General features: G+C 36.1%; 1 protein-coding gene and 1 non-coding gene across 5 annotated transcripts in view; one reads left to right on the top strand and one right to left on the bottom strand.

The window, feature by feature from the left end:
- LOC140171406 (broad substrate specificity ATP-binding cassette transporter ABCG2-like) overlaps positions 1-24,121 on the top strand; it is a 49,857-nt gene that overhangs the window by 21,470 nt on the left and 4,266 nt on the right. For all 4 annotated transcript variants that reach the window (XM_072194661.1, XM_072194663.1, XM_072194660.1 and 1 more), the window contains 12 exons: positions 1,410-1,524; positions 2,831-2,983; positions 5,444-5,601; positions 7,572-7,723; positions 8,348-8,452; positions 9,185-9,390; positions 9,786-9,937; positions 11,340-11,429; positions 12,318-12,442; positions 18,118-18,272; positions 19,963-20,052; positions 22,666-22,739. In XM_072194661.1, the coding sequence (XP_072050762.1) occupies positions 1,410-1,524; positions 2,831-2,983; positions 5,444-5,601; positions 7,572-7,723; positions 8,348-8,452; positions 9,185-9,390; positions 9,786-9,937; positions 11,340-11,429; positions 12,318-12,442; positions 18,118-18,272; positions 19,963-20,052; positions 22,666-22,739 (1,575 nt within the window). The remainder of the gene's footprint in view (positions 1-1,409; positions 1,525-2,830; positions 2,984-5,443; positions 5,602-7,571; positions 7,724-8,347; positions 8,453-9,184; positions 9,391-9,785; positions 9,938-11,339; positions 11,430-12,317; positions 12,443-18,117; positions 18,273-19,962; positions 20,053-22,665; positions 22,740-24,121) is intronic.
- On the bottom strand, positions 8,514-8,588 carry Trnat-cgu (transfer RNA threonine (anticodon CGU)). The gene has a single exon. It is a non-coding gene; the product is annotated as a tRNA-Thr (tRNA).

Raw genomic sequence — 24,121 nt, 5'->3', positions numbered from 1 at the left:
TCCAACAAGATCAAAGGAGTTAATTTAGGAAGATGAGTTACTATTACCATCAACTTGCCTAATGCACATGCAGTAACATGACATTGCTGAAAATCCTGACATCCGTAGCATACTTTGGTTGCAATGTTATGTGCTTCTACAGTTGATTCAAATTTTTCTTCCACCTTTGGACAACTTGCTGAATCAGTGATCATGGAAACATTTGTAGAAGGATTCTGTTCATACAGTACATTCTTCAGTTAAGGACATTATTTTGTGGGCAAAGCTATATCCTGAAATTTGTTTCAAAAGATGATCAGTTTGATGGTAGTGTCACATGTATAAAGTGACTATTAGTTTTAAGATCCATGGTGCAATATTTATTTTGTCTGAGATCTAAGATATCTATTCAAGGCAGTTACTGATAACTTAGGTAATATGCCGCAAATGACCTCTAAGACAATTTCTTTTAACTAATAATGAGGTCCCGGGGAATTAGGTCATCCATTCTCTTGGTCGGGCTGACGTCACAAAGGGGAAATAGCCTTGTAAAATCAGTGTGCGCATGTGTAGTTCCCCTTTTTCAAGAAGGGGACAATGTTCCCGGATGTCCGACCAATTGAATACCCATGAGATCAGACATTCGCATTCAAAACTGTTCTTACCAGATGGGCTCAGTGTTCACACATTTCCTAATCTTTTCTGAGTTTTCTGACTAAATTTTACACAATAATAGTGTCACAATCATATAGTATCACAATCATCCACTAAATGGCTTAAATTGGGCTTTCATTTTGCGAACTTAACAACTTCTCGGGAGGGGGGGGGAGAAATATCCCACTCAGCCACCCCTCTGTGTATGCATATTAAGTTGCCCTTTAGCGTCTGCTTTGGACACCCTGCACTTTGTGTTTTTAGCAATAATTTATACGATATAAGTCTACGAATGACTTCAATTAGGCCGTCATTTCACAAATTTTCGGCTTTTTCACACTAAAATTTTACACAATAATTCTAATATTACCAAAATGGTCCACTAAATAGCTTCAACTGGGTCTTCATTTTGCAAAAGTTTCTCTCACCCCTGCATCACGCAAGTGCAACACGGTAGCAGCTTTGTGACCATTTTTTACAGTTCTCAAATTCGACCTCCCTTCTGACCATTTTTTACAGTTCTCAAATTCGACCTCCCTTCTAGATCTGACACTTAGGCATATTGTGAGATTTTGTTTGTTATATGCCTAGCAGTACCCAAAATTGATTGGTGGGCAAGTGGGAGGTTTACAAAGGATTTAGGCATAACACTAAAGAAACCTGTATCAAAAAATACTAACAATTAGGCCATAATTTAAATACAATTTGCTTGCTTTTGCCTCCATTATAATTAATTATTAAGTTAACAATTATTGTTAACTTATTTCACACTACAGATTACTTGATGTTCTTGCTGCAAGGAAAGATCCCAATGGTCTACAAGGTGTTGTACTCATAGATGGACAATCACAACCAGCAGATTTCAAACTCATATCAGGATATGTAGTACAGGTAGGTTCCAGGTGTTGTCTTGCCTCCTTGTCTGGTATTTGATTGGTGTACGTTACTCATGGGCAGTAGCTAGCAACCAGCAGGTTGCAAAAATTGTTGTGGATATCAGGTAGAGGTAGATTTGTTATAGGTTAAAAAATGTGTATCACTTGTTGGGATTGAAATTGTACAAAATAAGGCATGTGTACTGAGATTTTGATGCAGAGTGCATTATTTCATACACAAGAAAAAAACACATGATTTTTGCTGTTTTTATAACAAAATTATCACTAAAAATGTTGGAAAATAGAACCAAATATAAATGCATCAACCGAATAATGAATAAATCCTCCACGAATGTGTGCGCAAAGCTCGGTTTAAATTCATAACAAACAAATCATACATTTGTACATTCCATTTGTAGCATGTCATGATGAACAGAAAATGGATTTTGGCCTTGTGGGACCTAGTACATCAGACACTCCAAATTGCATTCTGAATACGAGGAATGTCCTGGCGATATCAAATAATTTTGATTTTTTTTTTTTTTTTATTTAATACACATTTTATGGCAAATTATTAAAAATTGATATTTTTAATATTCAACAGTCCTTGAAGTAAACTTTATAAATCTAATGATATGTACTCAAAGTGTATGTAACTGGGAGGAAAAGCCAACCATCATTTAAAAATTTTGACCTTCAGTATTGAAGATACTAATTTTTCCCCCAAAATAAATGTTGTATTATATCGTGAATGTCAACAAAAAATTTGATATCGGAAGGACATTTTCTCGTATTCAGAATGCAATTTGGTGTGTTGGATGTGCTCTCAGGTCCCACAAAAATTACTGTGCAAATGTCACAATCTGATTCCTTGATTTGTTGAAGTTCTCTCTAGCAAGAGCAACAGACATTATTACCTATCTGCAAGGAAAATAAACGGAACAAGTGTGTGTCATACTTGCAAAGTGATGGTTATGAGTGAGGTTAATGACTTTGCACCAGTTATTTTTTGGATATTGTGAAAAATCTAAACATTTTGATTGGACCTTGGAAAACCTTTTGGATATCCTTTGTGGCTTTGCCTATAAGGATATTCCTTGGTCCCAAAGCAAAATGTTAAGTTTTTTGACAATACCTTCTTAACAACTGATGTGCAGTCATTAACCTCTAGGCCTAATCATTATTCAATGCTTGAATGCAAGAAACTTCCAAGTGATTTATTACTACTATGTATCATACTTGTGACTTTCTTACATTCAAACAATGTGTTGTATGGAATTCTACTTTATCCTTGCCATATTTCTTGATTGTTTCTTTTCTAGGATGACGTTGTCATGGGAACCCTGACAGTACGTGAGAATCTTGCATTCTCTGCTGCTTTACGTTTGTCAGGTGATGTCAGCAGCAAAGAGAAAGCAGAAAGAGTGGATGAAGTCATCACAGAGCTGGGTCTTAAATCATGTGCTGATACCAAAGTAAGCATAGCGCCTTTTTTTTCTTTTTTTTGTTGTTGTCAAGTCATATCTAGGCAATAACAGCAAGAAAGTAACATCTGGTAGAAGCCATGATGTTAAACAGTAGTAAACAAAAGAAGCAACTCTATATCTGGAGATGAAAATAGATTAATCAGCTTTGTTGGTAAACATAAAAGATTTCTTTTGAACAAAACCAAACTTCCCGGGGGGGCCACTCAAATATAATGATGTAAGCATGCGTGACCAAAAAAACGTGTGAAAAGGGGTGTTTTTTCTTGGTTGAGCACGTTACGCGCGTGACGCGTTAAGGGAAAAAAAAAAACGGTGATTTTCATGAAAAGGGGTAGTTTTAAAAATTGTTTATAACGCATTTAGGGTACCATTTTAATCCGCTTTTCAAATTGCTGAAAATCCGATTCCGAAAAAAGTTTCCAGTGCCGGAATTCCCCATTCGTAGAAACCTAGAGTGTCACTGTGTTATGCAAATGTATTTCATGACGTGTTACATGTGATTTAACCATGGCCTCGTGCTTCTATGTAAAATACCGTTTAGATTAAAAAACATGCATATTCATTAATGACGTCATAATGAATTATGATGGGTATATAGTTCAGTGGACAGACGGGTAGACGAAAATATCATGTAGGCCTACGGTATTTCAAAATGATTTTCAAGACTTTTATAGATTCCTCAAATTATTTACTTCTCCTGCTGGTAGATTTGTGAGTTTCCCTTCTTTGGATTTACTTTAGAAAATTAAATTTGCGGTAGAAAACATGAAAAGGGCACATGATACCGGGACACGATAATCAACTTTAGGTGCCGAATTCGGAACCAAATACGATGTGAATACTGCACAGCATAACGTTGCCTCCTCTGGATAAATTACGCTGTATATTGGTATTTTATTCTCACAAAACTACTTTACGAGAATCCAATAAGATCCATGTAACAATTAAGCTACGAATCTGAAGGCCTCGTGGTAACTCTGAATTCATCGTGTCATATAAAAAATTGTTCAATCAAGTCAAGTTCAAGTTGTCAAAATCCATCAAAACTTGTGAAGTGGGTCAAATTTAGACAAAAACTTGTTTAGGGGGTCAAAATTAGACAAAAACTTGTTTAGGGGGTCAAATTTTTGGGGAAAGCGCGCTAAAAACTTGCTTAGGGGGTCATTTTGCTCACAGAGGAAAACTTGTTTAGGGGGTGTTCGAAAAAAATTTGGTCACGCATGCGTACACTGTCATATTTGAGTGGCCCCCCCGGGCCAAACTTTGGGCATGTTCTCACTATGCCTGTTTGATACCAGGATGTAGGCTTGGAAGTGGACTTGATCCTACATCTAGTCCACTTCTGAGCCTAGTTTAACGTGAAATAAGTGGTTTTGATCCTATATCCAGGATGTAGTCGATCCTACGTCCAGGATGTAGCATTGAGACCACCTCATTGAGGTAGTCTCGGACCTTTTACCCACGATTTGCCTATCATGGCCGGTATAGGCATCGTCAGAATGATGGTTGATTCTTACTTAGATGTATGCTGAATGAAGAGGGTGTATTATCAACCAAGAGAGGATCATGCACATATGAGAAGAATTAAAGAATCCATTTGGATGAAGAGTTTGATCCTCTCCTGGATGATTATACACCCTCTTCAGTTGGGATACATCCAACCAGAAGTAAAGATCAACAACCATTGTTATGATGATGCCTACCAACCATCATAGGTGAAACTGTCAATAGTAAGTTTAAGTGTTGTTTTGTTCAAAAGAAATCTTTTATAGGCCTACTGTTTACCAACAAACCTGATGGATCTATTTTATATTCTTAAACACTTGAGAACGTTCATGCAATCTTATTGGTTCTTACCCGTGTGATATGACACAATATCACACACTTAAGCATGTGGGCGTTGATGCGATACTCATACGCGCTATTCGAACCAATCGGGAGGCGCATAGCAACAACAGGACTGGTCGATTCTAAGCCCTAGGTAATTCCTTGTAAAATGTAGGATTTAATTTGATTAAAATTTGGTATACTTATTAATATATTTATTTGAATTGAAGTGTTTAAGAATGAGAATAAAGGTATTGTTTTTAGCCGCTGTCATGCATCTATCGTCTCATATAACACGTGACATCATGTCGCCCGTGTTATATGAGACGATAGATGCACTCCAGCGTCTAAAAACAATACCTTTATTCTCTAAATATCATTTCCAGGTATGAAGTTGCCTCTTTTGTTTAATACTGTAGTAATATCAAGTAAAGGTTTTGTTATAAATAATGGAAATGATATTGTTTTATCATCCATGATTCTACTTACAATGTCCTCATTTTGCTTGATCACATCATGGATAAGAATTTGAATTGAGATATCTCTTGATTTATATAGTGGTAGATTCATGTTGGTATTACACTTACTTTCTTAAATATTGTTTGCTTTTTAACAAATCAGGTAGGCGATGCATTCTCACGTGGTGTATCAGGAGGAGAGAGGAAGAGAACCAATATTGGCATGGAATTGATTATCAAACCTAGCATACTGTTCTTGGATGAGCCTACAACAGGTTTAGATGCTAGCACAGCTAATGCTGTAATGCTGCTGCTATCAAGGTAAACTCAGAATTGATCATCAAATCCAAACTATGATCAGCTCATAATAGGCAAGAATTATTCAGTTTTTGTTACTGTGCACGTCAATCAAGTCCCAACTTATGCCTGTGTAAATTCACAAAAGCATGCGTCAGTCAAGCAATACGCAAAGCGCGGTTCGCATAGCTGGTGCGCCAAGCTGTTTGTACGCTATTCTATATAAATCCACGATGTTATGAGTCCCTCCGATTATGAGCTGATCAGAGTATAGCATCCTATTGTTCGATTAGTGTACAACGTGGTTAGATGCTAGCACAGCTAATGCTGTTGCTCCTAAGCTCAGACTTACAATACCATATGAGTTTGTATTGATGTTAGTCAAAAAATATTATCTGGCATTCAACAACTCTTCCTATACCTTTGTACAGGAGCCAACCGTTGTTAATCCGTGATGAATCCACACTTTTACTGTAGCGTGATACGTGAACGCGAAAGCGAGACTACGCGTTACGCGAGAGCGCGTAAAATTCGTCATGCCTGGAACTTTTGTGCGTATGCATGCTTACAAGTTGAATTCAGTATTTTTCAGGTAGCGGCTAAACATTGCCGTTTTATTCTGTAGTTTTATTACTGATATCAACATAGAAATCATCGAAGTTTTTGTAAGGCTGAGTGGCAATGATTAACTGACATTCCTCGTGAAATAAATGTGAATTATACGATCTTTAGCTTCTTTTCGTTGTTGAAAGGATTCAATCATGTTTCGTTGTTCATCACCGATTAACAAGGTTCGCGTCAGCAGCGTCTGCGTGGTTTACGGGCCGGGCAGCTAAAGCTGCCCTCGCAAGTAAACCACTCAGACGACGCTGACGCATCGCTGTTAATCGGTGATGAACAACGGTGAAACATGATTGAATCTAATTGTCAAACCCTAGAGTGAGAACTTTGCCATTAATGCCAAAAAAAGAAGTTTGTTTCCTGTAGTGCACACGCATTTAGTTTTTGACAGCTTATTTTGCACATTTGATTTTTTTTCTTAAAAAGGAGAAGAAAAAAAACACCAAAAAATCACACAAAAAAATAATATAAAACACTACTGGAGAAAACATTTACACATTACACAAACGCATGTAGTGAAAAACTACTGGAGAAAACATAACACATTTTTTTTAAATACCCTTTTTAATTTGCAGGTTGAAAGGGGATCATAAAATTATTCTTGAATATGAAGAAATATGACTTTTGTGTGGGTGTTGGAGAAACCCACTGTAAATTCCCATTCCAATTCGCATTAAAAAGTTTTTTTGTTCATTTCAAGGTATGGATTTAAAAAAAAACCACACACACACACACATTTCGCATTTGACTTTTTAGACCTGCTACAGGAAACAAACATGTTTTTTTTTTTGGCCTTAAATAGCTTGATATGTTTGCAGCTTTGTTTTTATATTGAGATAAATTAGCTGGTATTTTAAAATTTGTGCCAATGTATTTTGACCTAATATGTCAGGTGTTAAACTATCAGGAGTAAGTAATAGTGCAAAATTTGTTAGACCATGTAATATTAAAGCCTTAATGTACGATTTCCTTCAAATTTTAAATTTGTTCTTCTATACTCAAAATGCAGAAATCAATACTAGTAATAATTGTCAGGAAGGGTTTCTGTCCATTTTGAGGTGAAATAACAAGGTAAAGTGAAAGAAACTCTACTGCTTATTTTGGCTGTTTAACATGCAGTTCTATAGGAGGACATAAAGTCATAATTACGACTTTATGTCAAACTTTGTTCTGTTGACCTACAAACACAACAAATATGGCTTTATGTCAAACTTTGTTCTGTTGACCTACAAACACAACAAATATGGCTGATTCCATTTTGGTGCAAGTTGGGACACGATGTAAACATTACAAAAATGCCAAAAAACCAGGTTTGAAAGAAAAATATTCTCATATTATAAGCTTACCAATGCCATCCATTATTGTTTCACTAGGTTGTCCCATAGAGGGCGCACCATCATTTTCTCCATTCATCAGCCTCGTTATTCTATCTATCGTGTGTTTGATAAGTTACATCTGTTGTCTGGTGGAGAGACAGTCTACCATGGACCTGCTGACCAGGCATTGGAACATTTTGCAAATAATGGTAAGGAAGAAATCAATCGGCTATATTTATTGAATAATGTTTCTAAAAACTTGTTTCTATAGTAGAAATTGCATTTGAATGAACACAGCTGCCAAAAGTATGACTATGTGTGGTGAATGCATGTGTGTGCATAATGTGAAAGTAAATCCAAACATTGCCAACTCACATGTAATTGGTTAATATTTTCATTATTGTATCCAATTGTGTGTTTGTGTTTATATTTTGAAATACGCGACATATGAACACGGTCAGATCAAGTACAGAAATTTATAATAGTCCTTTACCTGGTTCTGTATAGTATGTTGTGTTCATTTCAAACTGAACAGAATTAATCATTGGTGTCAATATCGATCTAATATGTCCAAAAAATCACTGGGAACAACCATATTGAGCTATTTACTTATCCCCTGGACAACCACTATTTGGTTTCTTTGCACTCAAAAACATGACATATATTTTGGGGACAACCAAAATGTTTTGAGGACAAGCAGAATTCATGCTTTAGTTGTCCTTGGGACAACCTCCATATTTTCCTTATTTCAGACACTGCTTCAAAGCATACCACATATTCTTTGCGTAATCAATTTGCTAACATGTGTCAACCATTCACTCTTTTTTTCCAAGGTTTCATATGTGAGGAGCATAACAACCCTCCAGATTTCTTCTTGGATGTTCTTAATGAAGACTCTAGTGCAGTACAGAATGTGACAGACTTAGCTCATGAAGCACGTAAGTAAACTATGATGCAATTTCGCCGTCAAGCAATGATTAAAGGAGGAAATAGGAAAAGTGATCCCGCCTGGGAATTGAACCCAGGACCTCTGGTTTACGAGACCAGCGCCTTAAACCACTTGGCCACGGGAGCTGTAGAGGGACATAACATGAAAAACAGTGGCTTTTTTCAACGGGAATAAGCAGACTATGATTGCATCATAGTTCGCTTATTTCTGACGAAAAAAACCACTGTTTTTCAAGCCCGTAAGTAAACAAGTCTGTCAGTAAAACCAAAGAAGCAATATCTGAGTCTGGGTTTATTGTATTCTCACTTATAATGTTACAGTAAATCTGCCATAATAGAGTACAGTACCTCTGACCTTGATCATCAAAGGCCCAAAATCAAACGATAATTGAGTTTTACAATAAAATTTAATTTGCAACATCTGTAGATTAAATTCAGACTTCCGCTCAAGTGCTCACCTCTTGGTGCTTTTAGAGTTATGTAAATGAATTGTAAGAGTATTCCATCCTTCGGAGAGGATGTTAAAGCGTTAGTCCCATGTACAGAGAGCCATACCTATACATGTATCTCGTAGTCAGTACCTTGGCGCCCTGAAATTTCTTATAGCATCAACATATTTGCATTGTGTTTTGGACCTCTTTACACCCATTTACAGAAAACAAATGGAGGAAATTATAAAAGGGTGTTTGTATTTTCTTTTTCATGACAACGGAAACATGCAGAAGAAGAAATGGAGAAAGGTACTCAAGATGAATCAGTCAAGCCTAAAGAACAATCCCACCTAAAATCATCACTGGTAGAACAGTACAAGAATTCTCATCTGTATGAAGATGCACACAAACATCTAAATGATGTTTATAACAATTACCAAGGTACTGAGGAGCCGGTCATACACCAGGCTATCTATCCAACATCATCTTTTATTCAGGTAGGTCAGGTCAAAGGGTAAAGGTTGGGGAGACATAGTGGGCTTCTGATGAAAATAAAGTCTCATAAGAGTACATATATTACCAATAAATCAGAATTCAATGATTAAAATTAATTAACAGAATTGTAGGTGTTAATGGTCATTCCATGCTGAGACACACAAGGGACCAGGCTGATGCAAAATGCTCTATCCATGCTTTTAAGTTTTCAAAAGGTATTTGTACTCTAGCCTACTTGTTATAAATAAGCCTAATAATGGTTCTCGTCTCTATGAATTATGATTTGTAGATCTTTTGGAATCACACTTGCAAAGAATATAGCATCCATGCATGTGTGTCATACAAACTATAATAATCTACATTTTAAATTTGCTGTGTTTGATCATTTTCTTTGCAGTACATATATCTGTGTTACAGAAATGCCAGAAATGTTCTAAGAAACCCCAGGGTTTCATCAGGCCAGTTGCTGGTAACAACATTCTTTGCACTCATTGTGGGTGGTATATACTTTGATCTGGATGAGTCTGCTACAGCTGGAATTCAAAATAGGTAAGACAATGAGGATATGAGACTGAACTATTTATTGTAAGCTGTTGTATTGGGCTATTCCAGTTGAAATCCACACACCCTCTGTGGAAGACAAGACCTTAATTTCATACACAGGGTGTGTGTACATGTATTTCAAATGGGATTACATGAATGGGTGACTCCATTGGAAATCTACACCCCTTGTGTGGGAGATTCAGGTCATATCTTCCACAGGAGGTGTATGGATTTCAACTGGAATAGCACATTACCTGTTCAGAAAAAAAATCTTATACAAATCAGTGGATGTACACAGAGATATTAACATAACAAGAACTTATAAAGTACTTTTTAGATCACTGTTCTATAGATGAGTTGACTTATGACGTCAATGCCTGACAGTATGCGCACGCATCATCACAATTTTGTTCAGGGCTCGTGTTTTTAAAACTCCTGCCACATCACAATAAGGGTATTGAACAGTGTAGTGGTTGCACGGGGTTCAGTCAAGCATATCGATATACCAGTCCCTTGCCTTTATTGATAAACATTGAGGTCAACTCATCTATACAATTCAACAAAAATACAGTAACAAAGCATCAGCATTCAGTGCAAGTGTATTGATATGCATATATCAGCAGCAAGTAATACTTGGTGTTTAACTTTGATAATACATGTACATGACATTAGAATCTCTCTGTGTCAGGTGGCGCTCTGTAGCGCTGCTGTGGTCTTCACAAGATTACGCCATCTCACTCGATCTGATGCCAAGTGCGTTGAACCTTGCATTCCTTGGTTAGAAACCAGCTTCATATCATTAGTTCAAGATGTAGGTGGATGTCCCCTTCCTCATCGGCCTTCAATAGCCCCTTGACATTAGAATAAAACATAGATATTGCCAATTTTATTTCAAACATGACTATATAATGACAGAGAAGTTATGCAATATAAATTACCCTTTTCAACTTAGCCAGAGCCAGTATAGGCAATGTGCATAGTAGTGAAGAGGGTGGAGTGTTATGCCACTTAGTAGGATAACATTTGTAGATATATGAAGTATATCACAACAAGAAGACTTGTTGTGTTGACAAAATAGTATCAAATATTCTTGGAAATAAAATAAAATTAATATATGAGTGAAAATAGTTGGTGAAAAGATCATGCACCAGATCATGAATTGGAACAATCCAGCTTTTACCTCATCATTGTATTTCATCAAACACACTCAAAGACTCTATGTTTGTATAATTTCTCACTGCTGAAATGTAAAAACACAGTTTGAATTCACAATGACGCAGCTTTGTAAAAAAATACTTCAGGAAATTGGCAGCTATGTTTAAGTCTGTGATCAGATTGTTAATTTATGATCTTATTACTGATTCTTTGATGAAGTCTATATCTTAATCCTTTGAATATTTTCTTACAGAGTGGGTGCATTTTTCTTTATTGCAATGAATATGATCTTTGGTAACACAAGTGCTGTTGAGCCATTTATTGCAGAAAGAATTATCTTCATGTAAGTTGTAATATACCTATTGCAATGTAATCTAATACCCAAACCAAATTTGAAAATTGTTATAGCTCTTTGGAAACAAGAATTATGACTTGGTTCAAAATATTGTAGAGTGAAATTTAAATTCTATACAAATAAACCTGTGTGGGAAAACTGCAGAGTTTTGAAGTCTCTATGATAGATTAACGTTGTGTGGTTGATTCCCATAAAAGTATCTTTTTACAGCGATAAAAAACCCCTATTCTAAGGGTGGACGGATCTTTCAATACGAATCAAACATTGTTTTTGTTAAAGATTTTGTTTTTCAAATGACTCTTTAAAACCCCTTTAAATTACAAAACTTGTGAAAGAAATTTTCAATTTTTTTTTTCACTTGTTTCACTCACATTTTTTTTCAGTTAAAATAGATTAATTTTTGCCCAAACAAAAGGGGCTGGTTTTACATGCATACAGAAAACAGGGGTGTGAAATCTCCTCTTTTTTGGAAATTTCTTTGAGGCAAAATTTAAGCTTTTCTTTCATTTTCAGCCCATTTTGAGCATATTTCACTGCTTTTCCTTTTTTTTCCTCTTTTTTGAACAAAGTTCTTTTTTCAATAGAGGTCACTCACACCCCTGAGACAAGCAACTCCTCAAAACGCAACGTATGAGTCAGTCAGGCCAGTAGAACAGGACGTTTGTTTTTTGTTGCCTAATAGAGGTTTCAATATTCAAATACTTACTTGTGTCAAAAAAATAATTTGCAAAAAAAATGATGACCACCCAATGGTGGAGTCTTTCTTTTTGTGAGGTGCATTATGCATTGTTTCATTGTAAAGAGCTTTTTGAAATGTGACCTTAGAAATGTTATATTTCTGTGTGTTAATAACGTAATCCTATTTGTTCCTTGCAGCCATGAGTCTGCCAGTGGGTTCTATCGAGTCTCTGCATATTTCTTTGCTAAAATCACGGCTGATTTGTTTCCTCTTCGATTCATTCCTACTGCTGTATTTGCTGTAATCTCATACTGGATGATAGGTAGGTGCAGTACTGTTACTTTTGTTACATTAAAATGAGTCCGATCGCAATATATAGTGGCGTCGGATGATTTTGGTAATTTTTATGAAATTTGGCACAGCAAATTCTTTAAGTACAGAAAATAAGAAAGCCAAAATATACCTAATTAATTATTAACTTAAATTCATTAATTCATTGATGTGTGTTAATAATTCTCAAAATACAAAATAATGCATTTTGTAAACAGGGACTTTTGATGCATGAGATCAAAACTGAAAGAAAAAAAACAACTTCCGTTCACCTCTGATTTAGTAGTGACCTTTATACATATGTCTATATGTTCAACAGGATTAGGTTAATGCATGCAGTTTGATACTGCAAACAGCGAAATAAACAGGCCTCGAAATAAGGCGGGCCCTCGGGCCCTCGGCCCCCGAAAATCAGTGAGGGCCCGCAAAAGATATAACCGGCGGGCCCAAAGGGCCCGCAAAATTTGTGGCAATTTTTTATCACTTACGGACTTAATCTTACTGCAGAATTCAACAGTCATGCAAAACCAAAAATCACCCGACTATATTGCATTCTAAATTCACATTTCAGGAGAATTGAAGTAAATTCAAGGCCAAAAACATTGTTATTTACTTCAATCTTTAATAATATTTGATAGTTATGATGTTAAAGTAGGTGTAATAACTCTGTTTTTTCCCATTAAAGCTGCCGATATTGTGTTTTTGGTACTTCCGGGATAGCATAATACACCACCATAATATGCATGTACAGCAGGTCATGAATATTAATGAGGTTCTGTCACTGTGGCGGGTTTATAATAGCACTGCACTTTTGCATATTAAATCACTTTTGATTTTGATAAAATTGGAGATATAAAGGATATGAAAAAGACTGATTAACCGGTACTGATACTAATGACAATGTTTAAAAACAAATCAATTCAAAATAAAATAAAAACTTTTTTTGAGAAAAAAAAACAGCATCCTCTAAAAATGGTTGCTTGCCCCATTTCTTTTTTCTTTGGGCTTCTCTCTTTCTATTCTTTCTAGTAATGTATTAATTAATTACCTAATTACTTAATTACTCCTACTTATTAAATAATCTATTCATTTGAATGTTAACATAATTATGGGTTATTTGTTTCTTTATTTTCCTTAGGCTCCTTCACTCGGTCACTCGCAAATTTACCATGTTTACTCACTTTTTTGTGGGGTCACATAGGTTAAAATCAATGGTCCAAATTTGAAAAAAAAAAAATTTGTGAGGGCCCTCAAACATTTAAGATCAAGGGCCCAAATGGCCCTCAGAAATTCTGGCTTATTTCGAGGCCTGGAAATAAACCTATGTCACGTCCACATTGCAGTGAATCAAAGTATGTTAGTTGATACTGATCATTGAATGGATTATGAACTCTGATTGACCTACCATACATGTATATGATATAGAAATTACATGTTGCGACGATTTGAACAGTTCAGAGAAAAACAACAAATCCATGAAACATTTACAATTATTAACATAATATAATATGCTGGAACGTGTCTTGCATATTTTAACATGAATGCAATACGCTATAATTTTCCCAGGTTTTCAATCTGAAGTAACACCATTCTTTATCTATACCCTGAATCTTGTAACCACCACATTTGCTGCCTGTGGTATTGCATTTGTTATCGGAGCTAGTGTGAATTCTGTTGGCCTTGCCAATCTCTTCATCGCGATGGCATATGTCTTTATGATGGTAAGATCTTTAGCTAAAAGGATGGACTACATATGTACGTAGCATCTTTCACAGTGTTGGAAATATGCCTTAAAAAGTTACTGGCCAGCCGGGCCTGTAACTGTGATGTGTTAGAGGTCCGGGTGAAAAGTTACCAGCCCAAACATTTAGATATATATCAGCATTGCAAGTCACACATTCACATAGCTTGCCTACAATGTATATATAGCAGCCTGCATTGAAAAAGTATTTGGTATAATTACTGAATACCGCCCGCGCTGTCCGTAAAGGAGAGAACCATATGGGTGTGATGTCTCATTGTAACTAAAGTAACCAACGGACAGTGCAGAGGGCATTCCGTAATTATTCCAAGTATTTAAGCAACATCAATTCAAGTGTACAACTATGAATGGATTATTCTCAAAAAATTCTCAATTCAAATTACTTTGGTTACTTGACTTAAAGCTTTCCTCCCATGACACAGATAGGTCCTGGAAATAGCTGCTTATGCATCACCACTCAGCTCTGTTATTTGCCATCTGCTTCTCCTATGGATTAGATTCCCATTGTACTGCAGTTTGCTTTGATGTTCTTTGATGTTGTCTGTCCAGCACATGGGGTCTTCCTTTAGGTCGTTTCCCTGAGATCCTTCCTTCCAATACGGAATAATTGGATATCAAAATGGAGGCATTCTTTTCACATGCCCACAGTAAGACAGCTGTTTGGCACAAATCTTGTTCATTATAGTGCACTGGTAATCAAGGGTGTATCTGATCAAGGTATTTCACCCAGGATTTTGGTGAGATAACCCATTTCAAATACCAGAAGTCGCTGCTCATCACATTTTTGATTGTCCAAGCCTCAGAGGCATAGGTTGCTGTAGAAAGCGCCAGTACTTTGTACAATTCCAATTTTTTTAGGTTGGATATTTCTTTGGATTTCCAGATGGGGTTGAGTTTTTGCATGATGCCCATGGCCAAGCCAATTCTACTTTTGATGTCCTTCTCACTGCTTGCCTTTTCAGTGATCACTCCACCTAAATAGACAAATGATTCAACCTTTTCAAGGTTGGGATTTCCAATGGTTGTGGTGGCTTTTGTTGTTTCTTTACCAATCACCTGGACTTGGGTTTTAGCAATGTTTATGGTCAAACCAAACTTCTTGCTTTCATCGTGGACTTTGTCAATTATTGAATTGTAATTCCTATACTGATGTCTACAAATATAGCTAGGTGGAGGACCAGTTCCTGCAAGATGTTAAACAGCTGAGGGGAGAGAATACATCCTTGTCTAACTCCTGTTTGGGTGTTGAACCAGTTTGTCAGCTCTTCATTCACTCTCACTGCACTTTTAGAGGTGTTGTAAGGCTTGGAGAAGTCTAATCATCTTCCTTGAGTAGCATAGTTGGTCAATAGCCTTCCAGAAACCTTCTTGCCAGACAGTATCAAAAGCTTTATGATAGCCAATGTAGCAGCAGTATTAGTGGTTTCTCTATCTCCGTGTATTTTTCAGCCAGTTGTCGTAAGGAAAAATGGGGTTATTCAGTGAGAGATTATCAGAAATTTAACCAAAAGTTGTGAAAAAATGGGATCTTTTGGTGACAGGAAAACAAAAAGGGGGTCATTGGGTGAGAGGGAGTTCAGTAAAACAAAAAAAGGGGGTCACTGGGTGAGAGGGAGTTGACAAATGTGGGTCAATGTGGGCGCAACATCCCCGTCAACCCCCCACCCCACCCCCGGACTACACCCTGTACAGGTAGATTTTAAAAGTGTCAGTGTCAGACCTACAATATATGTTATAGAAATTTGTTGTTAATAAATCCATGAAAATTTTATTAATGTAATATAATATGCTGGAACTCATGTTACACATTTTAACGTGAATGCAATTACGCTATAATTTTCCCAGGTTTTCAATCTGGAGCAATACCGTTCTTTATATATACTCTGAATCTTGTAACCACCACATTTTCTGCCTGTGGTATTGCATTTGTTATCGGAGCTAGTGTGAATGCTGTTGGCATGGCCAATCTCTTCATCGGGATGGCATATGTCGTTATGATGGTAAGATTTTTAGCTAAGAGGACGGACCATGTGTGTGTGACATCTTTCACAGCGTTAGAAATATGCCTCAAAAAGTTACTGGCCAGCTGGGCCTGTAACTATAAAATGTTACAGGCTCGGGTGAAAAGTTACCAGCCCAAATATTTAAACATATATCAGCATTGCAAGTCACACACTCGCATAGCTTGCATACATAGCAGCCGGCATTGAAAAAGTATTTGGTTTAATTACGGAATACCCTCTGCGCTGTCTGTAAAATAGAGTACCATAAGGTGTGATTCCTCGTTGTAACTAAAGGAACCAATGGACAATGCATAGGGTACTCTATAATTATTCCAAGTGTTTTAACGACATCAATTCAAGGGTGCACAACTATGAATGGATTCTCAAAAACTTCTTAATTGAAATTACTTTGACTTACTTGACTTAAAGCTTTCCGCCATGTTGCAGATAGGTCCTGGAGATAGCTGCCTATGCATCACCACTCAGCTCTGTTATTTGCTATCTGACCGGCTTCTACTATGGATTGTATTCCCATTGTACTGCAGTTTGCTGTGATGTTGTATAAGAGGTCTTCCTTTAGGTCATTTCCGTGGGATCCTGCTTTCCAGCCCAGTCAAAAAGTTACAGGCCAATGGCCAGTGTACCGGCGCTATTTCAACCGCTGATCTTTCATTCATCATTAAAATACATTTAACATGCACAAGTAAACTGAGAACAAGCCATAAGAAATCGTCTTGGAGACTTTATAAAATATGCCATATTGGATAATCATGCATAGCATGTGTACCAAAATAGTTACCTCAAAAGAGTTACCTCCAACTCCAGAATTTTGTAGGGAAAGTCCAAAGTCGAATAGTGCTTATGATTGCGCATCAGTTGTTTTGAGGGTATTGTGAAAAATCTAAACATTTTGCTTTGGAACCAAGGAATATCCTGAGGGCATCTTATTCACTCGACAAAACTACACCTTGAACAGGTAAATTTTAAAAGTGTCAGTGTCAGACCTACAATATATGTTATAGAAATTACCTCTTACAATTTAAACTGAGAATAACTACAAATTCAATGAAACATTTATGAACATAATATTATATCATGCTGGAACTCATCTTGCACATTTTAACATGAATGCAATACGCTATAATTTTCCCAGGTTTTCGATCTGGAGCAATACCGTTCTTTATCTATACTCTGAATCTTATAACCACCACATTTTCTGCCTGTGGTATTGCCTTTGTTATCGGAGCTAGTGTGAATTCTGTTGGCCTTGCCAATCTCTTCATCGGGATGATATATGTCGTTATGATGGTAAGATTTTTGGCTAAGAGGATGGACTATGACATCTTTCATTCATCATTGAAATACATTTAACTTACACAAGGAAACTGAGAACAAGCCAATCTTTAGTATGTCGCAGATAGGTCAAACTATTCTTTTTCTGAATCGTTTGGCATGGTTTTTGACACAATCTAACCAATTGTGAAATATGAACCCTGTTTTATGAAATTTTACCCCTGTTGACCCCTAGGGACATTTGTTGAATTTTCTAACATTTTTAACACATTTTTTCTGATCTACAGACGTCAATTAGAAGTTGATTTCCGAGGGTGCACATCAGCTCCTTCTTCCAACTAAACTACTAGTTAGATATCTCTTGCTATCAATATGCATGCTTGTTAAGGTCATGTAATCTATCTCAATATTCGAATAGAGGCTTACATTATGGCATATTTGGGTCAATTTATGGTGCAGCAAGTTGATCATCAACTAATAATTCTATTGTGTAGTGTTCATAGTTCTCAGTTTTCTTGGCTAACATAACAGTAAGTTAAAGTGCAAGCATATCTCAGAAAAACTCATCCCATAATCTCAAGATATTCCATTGTGTTGATTTCTATGTAGGTTTCAAACCCGATGCCATCTCATTTTTCATATATTTGCTGAATTTGCTCACCACCACATTTGCGGCGTGTGGCCTTGCATTTATAATTGGAGCCTCGACAAGGGTAATTGGCCTTGCCAACCTCTTCATTGCCATGTGTTATGTCTTCATGATGGTATGTCTTAAAATAAGAATATGTGATGTGTCATGTCATGTCAAAAGGAGACACTTTTGGGATGGTTATGAATATCTGAAATATATAGATATTTTGCTCCACAATGCCGTTTTCCCCAATGAAATCGGACATTCCTAAGCGAAGATATTGAGTCCGGAAATTATGGTATTATAAAATTGGAAATTGAGATATCGGCCTTTAAAAATATTATTGACAATGTTGAGAGTAGGAATTATCTTGAAAAATGTCTCAAAAAATACACGATGCCAGTTATTTTCCGGTCTGAAACTATCAGACAATATTTTTAACATTAATAACATCACAAATTCGCAACAAACCCAAATTGTGAAAAAATCACCCACCGGCAGATTTTGAGCTATTTCTCCAATTACGATCCTGCCCGAAAGTGTCTCCTTTTGACATGACACGTCACAAATTTACAAAGAAGTTTAAACAGACTTTCAACACAAAAGTGTTACAATAACTAACCTTGAATTTGTTATGTGTGTCACGTGGCTTCATCTGGAATCCTGTGATATTGGGATGGACTGGACCTGTGAGTGATCTTTGCTGACTTAAAGTTCAAATCATTGTAAATAAGGATTGCTACTCCAGTCCCTTTTAACAATTAAGTCATGATATTTTCTTGGTTTGGAGGGCCTTGTGCTCCTCTGCTCGATGAGGGGGGGGGGGTACTCATTACAAATCACCATATATGGGGACATGCCGCAAACGTGGGTAGCATTTTGACCAAAGGTAGCAAAAAAAGGCATGTCCATTACAATAATCATTCTCAGGATTCCTTTGAAATGGATGTGTCATTTAAGGATGTGTGATTCAGGTTGAAAATTTATGGTTAGTTGATTTGTCATCATTTGTGCTGAAAGTCTGTTTAAACTACTTTGAACATTTTTCAGGTATTTGACTGTTAATTGCAGTGTAAGACTAAATCTGTACCATGATGAGCTTAAACAAAAGCAATGTATTGCACATGTACTTTCAGATCTTATTTTTTATGCAAGCTGATAGAGAATTTATTTTTTTGCAAATGCAATATCTTGAGTGTTCTAAATCATCACATGATGAACTGCATTAAATAATTATTACTACCTATGACTATTATTTCACTTTTTGATTATGTAGCAAAAGTGGTATTAGTAAATAACACAAGAATTCAACAACATTGAATATAAATAGAGTTCAATTTGAGATATTTCAGCCACATTTGTACAGGTCGAGCTCTTGTTGGAAAATGGAAATAAATGTTTATGTTTTGTTTCTACATTTTACATTCAGTTTTCACTCATGTACAAGATACCTGTATTTTATTCATTTAATTAAGAAAGAAAATCTTGTCTTAGCATCATGATTAAGTGGGTCACTATAATGTAATCCTACAGACCTAAAATTGTATTTTACATAAGTCCTTAATGCATCCATGGGATTTGATTTGGATTGAAGAAATGAGAATCTAATGGCTACATAATATTTAGAATAACCTTTAATTTAAAAAATGTCTGTGTTCTGAATATTTTGTAAAATTGTGGTCATTTGTAAAACATGATCTTGAAAACCAAAATAGAACACTTGATTTGGATAGACACAAAATGAGAACAGTCTTGTAATTAATTTTTATATTCCATATTGTGCCCATGTTACAACATTGACTTTGTTGTCATGTTTTTTTCAGATCTTTGGTGGTTTATTGGTGAACATAGCCTCATTGCCTGAGTGGTTACAGTATGTCCAGTATATCAGTATTGTCAGATATAGTATGAATGTAAGTAACATAGCCTCATTGCCAGAGTGGTTACAGTATGTCCAGTATATCAGCATTGTCAGATATAGTATGAATGTAAGTAACTTGTCCACATGTTATCTATGGAAACCACCAGCCTGAATTGATAGGGCACAGTGTGGTATTTCCAGGGTCTATGGTAGAACATAGCCTTACAAAATGACTAAACATGAGGTGCTTTATTTATAGTTCTGGACCAATAAAACTGTTTATCCTTCATGAAAAAGAGCACAGAATTTGGTGAATAGATTAAAATGAGGGATTAGAATCTTTATTCTGTGATTTTTGTAAATTGTGTTTTACACTACAGTCGTAAAACAATGCTCACTTTGGACGTTTTGGTGAGTATCATAGTCGTCACAACACAAAAAGGCATCTGATAGATGCTGAAATGTTTGTATACTGCTTTGTTGAACTAGAAATATGACATATAAATGAATGTAACAGCACTGTTGAACATTGTGCTTTTTGTGGAGAATACTGAAAAAGATATGATAGATTATTATGTGTGTTCAGTATTTATACACAACTACCCTCAACAATGGGATAAACACTCAGTGCTGGCAAAATAAACAAAAGATTTCATGGGGTTTTTAAATTTTGCCTGGATGAGGAGTTTGCAGTGAATTAAGGGAAATTAATGGACGATCGCCCTTTCCATAAGCAGTAACTAAAATTAAGAACCCATTAATGTACCTGGGAGCTCGAAAATGCTATCTTGGCTGCACTTTCTCGTAGCCACCTTTTCACTAAGACCCAAGTCTTTTCCTATCATTTATTGTCTATTCACCCCTTACATGGTTCCACCATATTGGGTAGAGCTTCAAACTGGTAATAGACTGGTAATGAAAGAAAGAATTGCGTCACTTTACACAATGTTATATGAATCATTGATTTCCCATTCATGCATGCTGCCAGATTGAGACTCTACCTTCAAACTTGATATGATCATGCAAGAAGTGAACTAAGTCCAAACCCATTAGTGGATTTTACTTTTGATTGTAAATAAGTCAAGAATACAGCCATTGTTTGATATCTCAAGTATAATGATATGAGATGTCTGTAATAACCTCAAAATTTATTGATCAATATGCAACATACATGTATTTGGAAAATTTAGGAAACTGTGCTTTTTTTTATTTGTATCTACTTGCATCTCTTTTAGTGGCTTGTACCCGTCTGCTTCTATGCTGTAGTTGATAATGTGTACATATGAAGAGCTTATTTCCAAACCGTGTTAAGTCCACAAGATTCACTTTGAAGAAAATCAGGAATTTTCTTTATGGCAATGAAAAAAAGTTCGATTTCTATAAAATTACAATGAAGTGAAGGTGACATATATAGGACCATAAAAATATGTTAAGTTAAAATCTAGAGACTTTTGATTTTTTTTAATGAATTAATTTGTTTTAAAAATAGCATGGACTTAACACGTTTTGACACAAAATGCAATTTCTGGCATGGACTTAACACATTTTGACACAAAATATAGCATTTGTAACACAGAACTAATCATATTTTTTCTCAAATTAGTCTTAAAAGATAACAAATTTATTAAAAAACATATAAAATGTGATTCTCTCTACTATAAAACACAATTTAGCCACAAAACACCTTGCATCTCAAACCCCCTCCTCCTGACTATTTTTTACCAAAATTTGATGTTTAAAATTCGAAACTGAGCACTTGCATTTCTCAGAATTCAATAAACATCATTTCACTGACAATAAGTGATGACCTGAAATATCCACTTGTTTTATCACATTATCATAATTTCCCCCTCCCCCATGCTGCACCCTAAGTTTTTTTATACCTTTAACTTTAAATAATACCTTAAATTTATATTAGTACATTTTGATAATCATACAAAATGATAATATCAAAAATTAACTCTACCACTATCCTCTAACATTAATTCTACCATCACAACCTCTCCCTCTCCCTCTTCCCACCCTGTTCATGTCTTTTTGGAGGTATCTATCAAATATTTAAGAAATCTCATACAAACTAGGCCTACTAATTTTTAAAAACCCAAAAAACAACAACAACAACTTTTTATGCAGGCCAAATTCAGGTACAATGTATACTAGTCTCAGGACCAAACAAGAACGAAGATGCAAGGCAATGTTATCAATTATGCAGAACTTGGGCGATTAATATCGGAAGCCCTATGCCGTGATACTTGCCTACAAGCTGCCCACAAGGGCATTGTTTGTGGACTTAACATAGTTTGGAACCAAACTGGATTGGAGTTAACACGTTTTGGAAAAAAATCGATACTTTGTGGGTCAATATTTCGGGACTTGACTAATTTTTGGGGAAAAAACACACATTGCTGGATAGCCCTAGTTACTCGCAACCCATTTTCATCAAAATCTCAATTTTGAAGGTGGGTGGACTTAACACGGTTTGGAAATGAGCTCTTCATATGTTTGTTGTCATCTGATTTGTACTGATAAGGTTGACGTTTCAAAAAAGGTTAAATGCCTAAAGTATAGATGGTGTAATTACACCTTACACATGTAATGTCAATCAAAAAACGACAATTCAAACTAAACCAAACTATTATTTTCCTTTGATTTCCTTTATCTGTAGACATTATACATAAATGAGCTAAGAGACAGAACATTTTGTGACCCACCCACCAACAATGGAACATTCCAATATTGGTAAGTAGAATAATCTTGTCTGGTAGAACATGTTCAAAAGCACTGTACATAGTATGTGGAGTGTGTGCCAGTGCAATTAGACATTATCAATACACTCTTTGTATTTATCCAACCACTTTTCTGCATAGGTTCCACTGCCTTAATAGAATTAACCATGTCTCACCTCCTTTTTCAACCAAATTGATGGTAATAATATCTCTTGTAGTGAGCTATCAACATTTGACTACAAATTGCCTCAGTTAGAACTCACTTCTTGGGATTTAACTCCACACAAGGTCATTTTATTCCTTGACGCATCTTGCCATATACAGCCTCAAGCTATAATGACAGCCAGGTGATCTGATCACCTCAGTGACAGATACTAACCTCAGGAGGGAATTCAAGTTGTAATCAATTCTGTTAGGCATTGGTCTAGGTATTGATTAGGCAGGAATCTAATGTGATTGCCTGCTATATAGGAGTGCATGCAAATGTAATGCAAACTGATCCGAGCACACCAAAGGCAGCAATTTTGAAATTGAAAAATACAAGCAAAAATAGGGAATAAAAAACAAGAAAATACACAAGACAATTTGTACTGTAACCAAGAATGCTACGGATGTAAATGTTTTGTAATAGCAATACTGGTTATACTGTCAAAACTTGATGATTGAATATCCCAATTTCAAATTTGTATCCTGCATGGTTGGATCAGAAAGTATATGTTATTACTTGTCTAACTATTTTCATATGCTAATTTAATGTGACCGTCCATCACGAACCTTGAGTAAAGTTGGCCCCAGTCAATTTTATTTTATTATGCCTCCACCGCGAGGCATACTGTTTTTGCAATGTCCGTGCTTCCGTCCTTCCGTGATTCCGTGCTTCCGTCCGGATGCTATATCTCGGGCATGGATGGGCGGATTGACTTCAGATTTTCAGGATAGGTGGGTCATGGTCAAAAACTCTGGCTACTTTTTTTTGGGTGCGGTTCAAGGTCATATACTGAGGTAAAAGGTCATTTGAGGTCAGGGGGCCCATTTTCCTTATTTACCTCTTTTCTCGGAGACTAGGGGTCACACGTTCCTCAAACTTGGTGGGTGGGTGCATCTTGACCCCAGACAGAACAAGTTTGTATTGGTTAGTGGGTCAAGGTCTTCTGAGGTCATGCAGGGGTCATTTGAGGTCAAATTAGCAAAAATAGTCATATGGCCATGAAACTTGGTAGGTACAGTCAACATTTAGAGCCAAATTTTTGGAAGGTCATTTTGGGGTCATTTGGGGTCATCTAGGGGTCATCTGAGGTCAAATTAGTAAAAACTGTTGTATGGGCATGAAACTTGGAGGGTACAGTCAACATTTAGAGCCTAATTTTTGGAAGGTCATTTTGGGGTCATCCAGGG

The sequence above is a fragment of the Amphiura filiformis genome, chromosome 15 (genome assembly GCF_039555335.1).
Source record: "Amphiura filiformis chromosome 15, Afil_fr2py, whole genome shotgun sequence".
Taxonomy (NCBI): Eukaryota; Metazoa; Echinodermata; class Ophiuroidea; order Amphilepidida; family Amphiuridae; genus Amphiura; species Amphiura filiformis.
The sequence above is the reverse complement of the archived record's forward strand: the minus strand, read 5'-3'. Positions and strand labels throughout refer to the sequence as shown.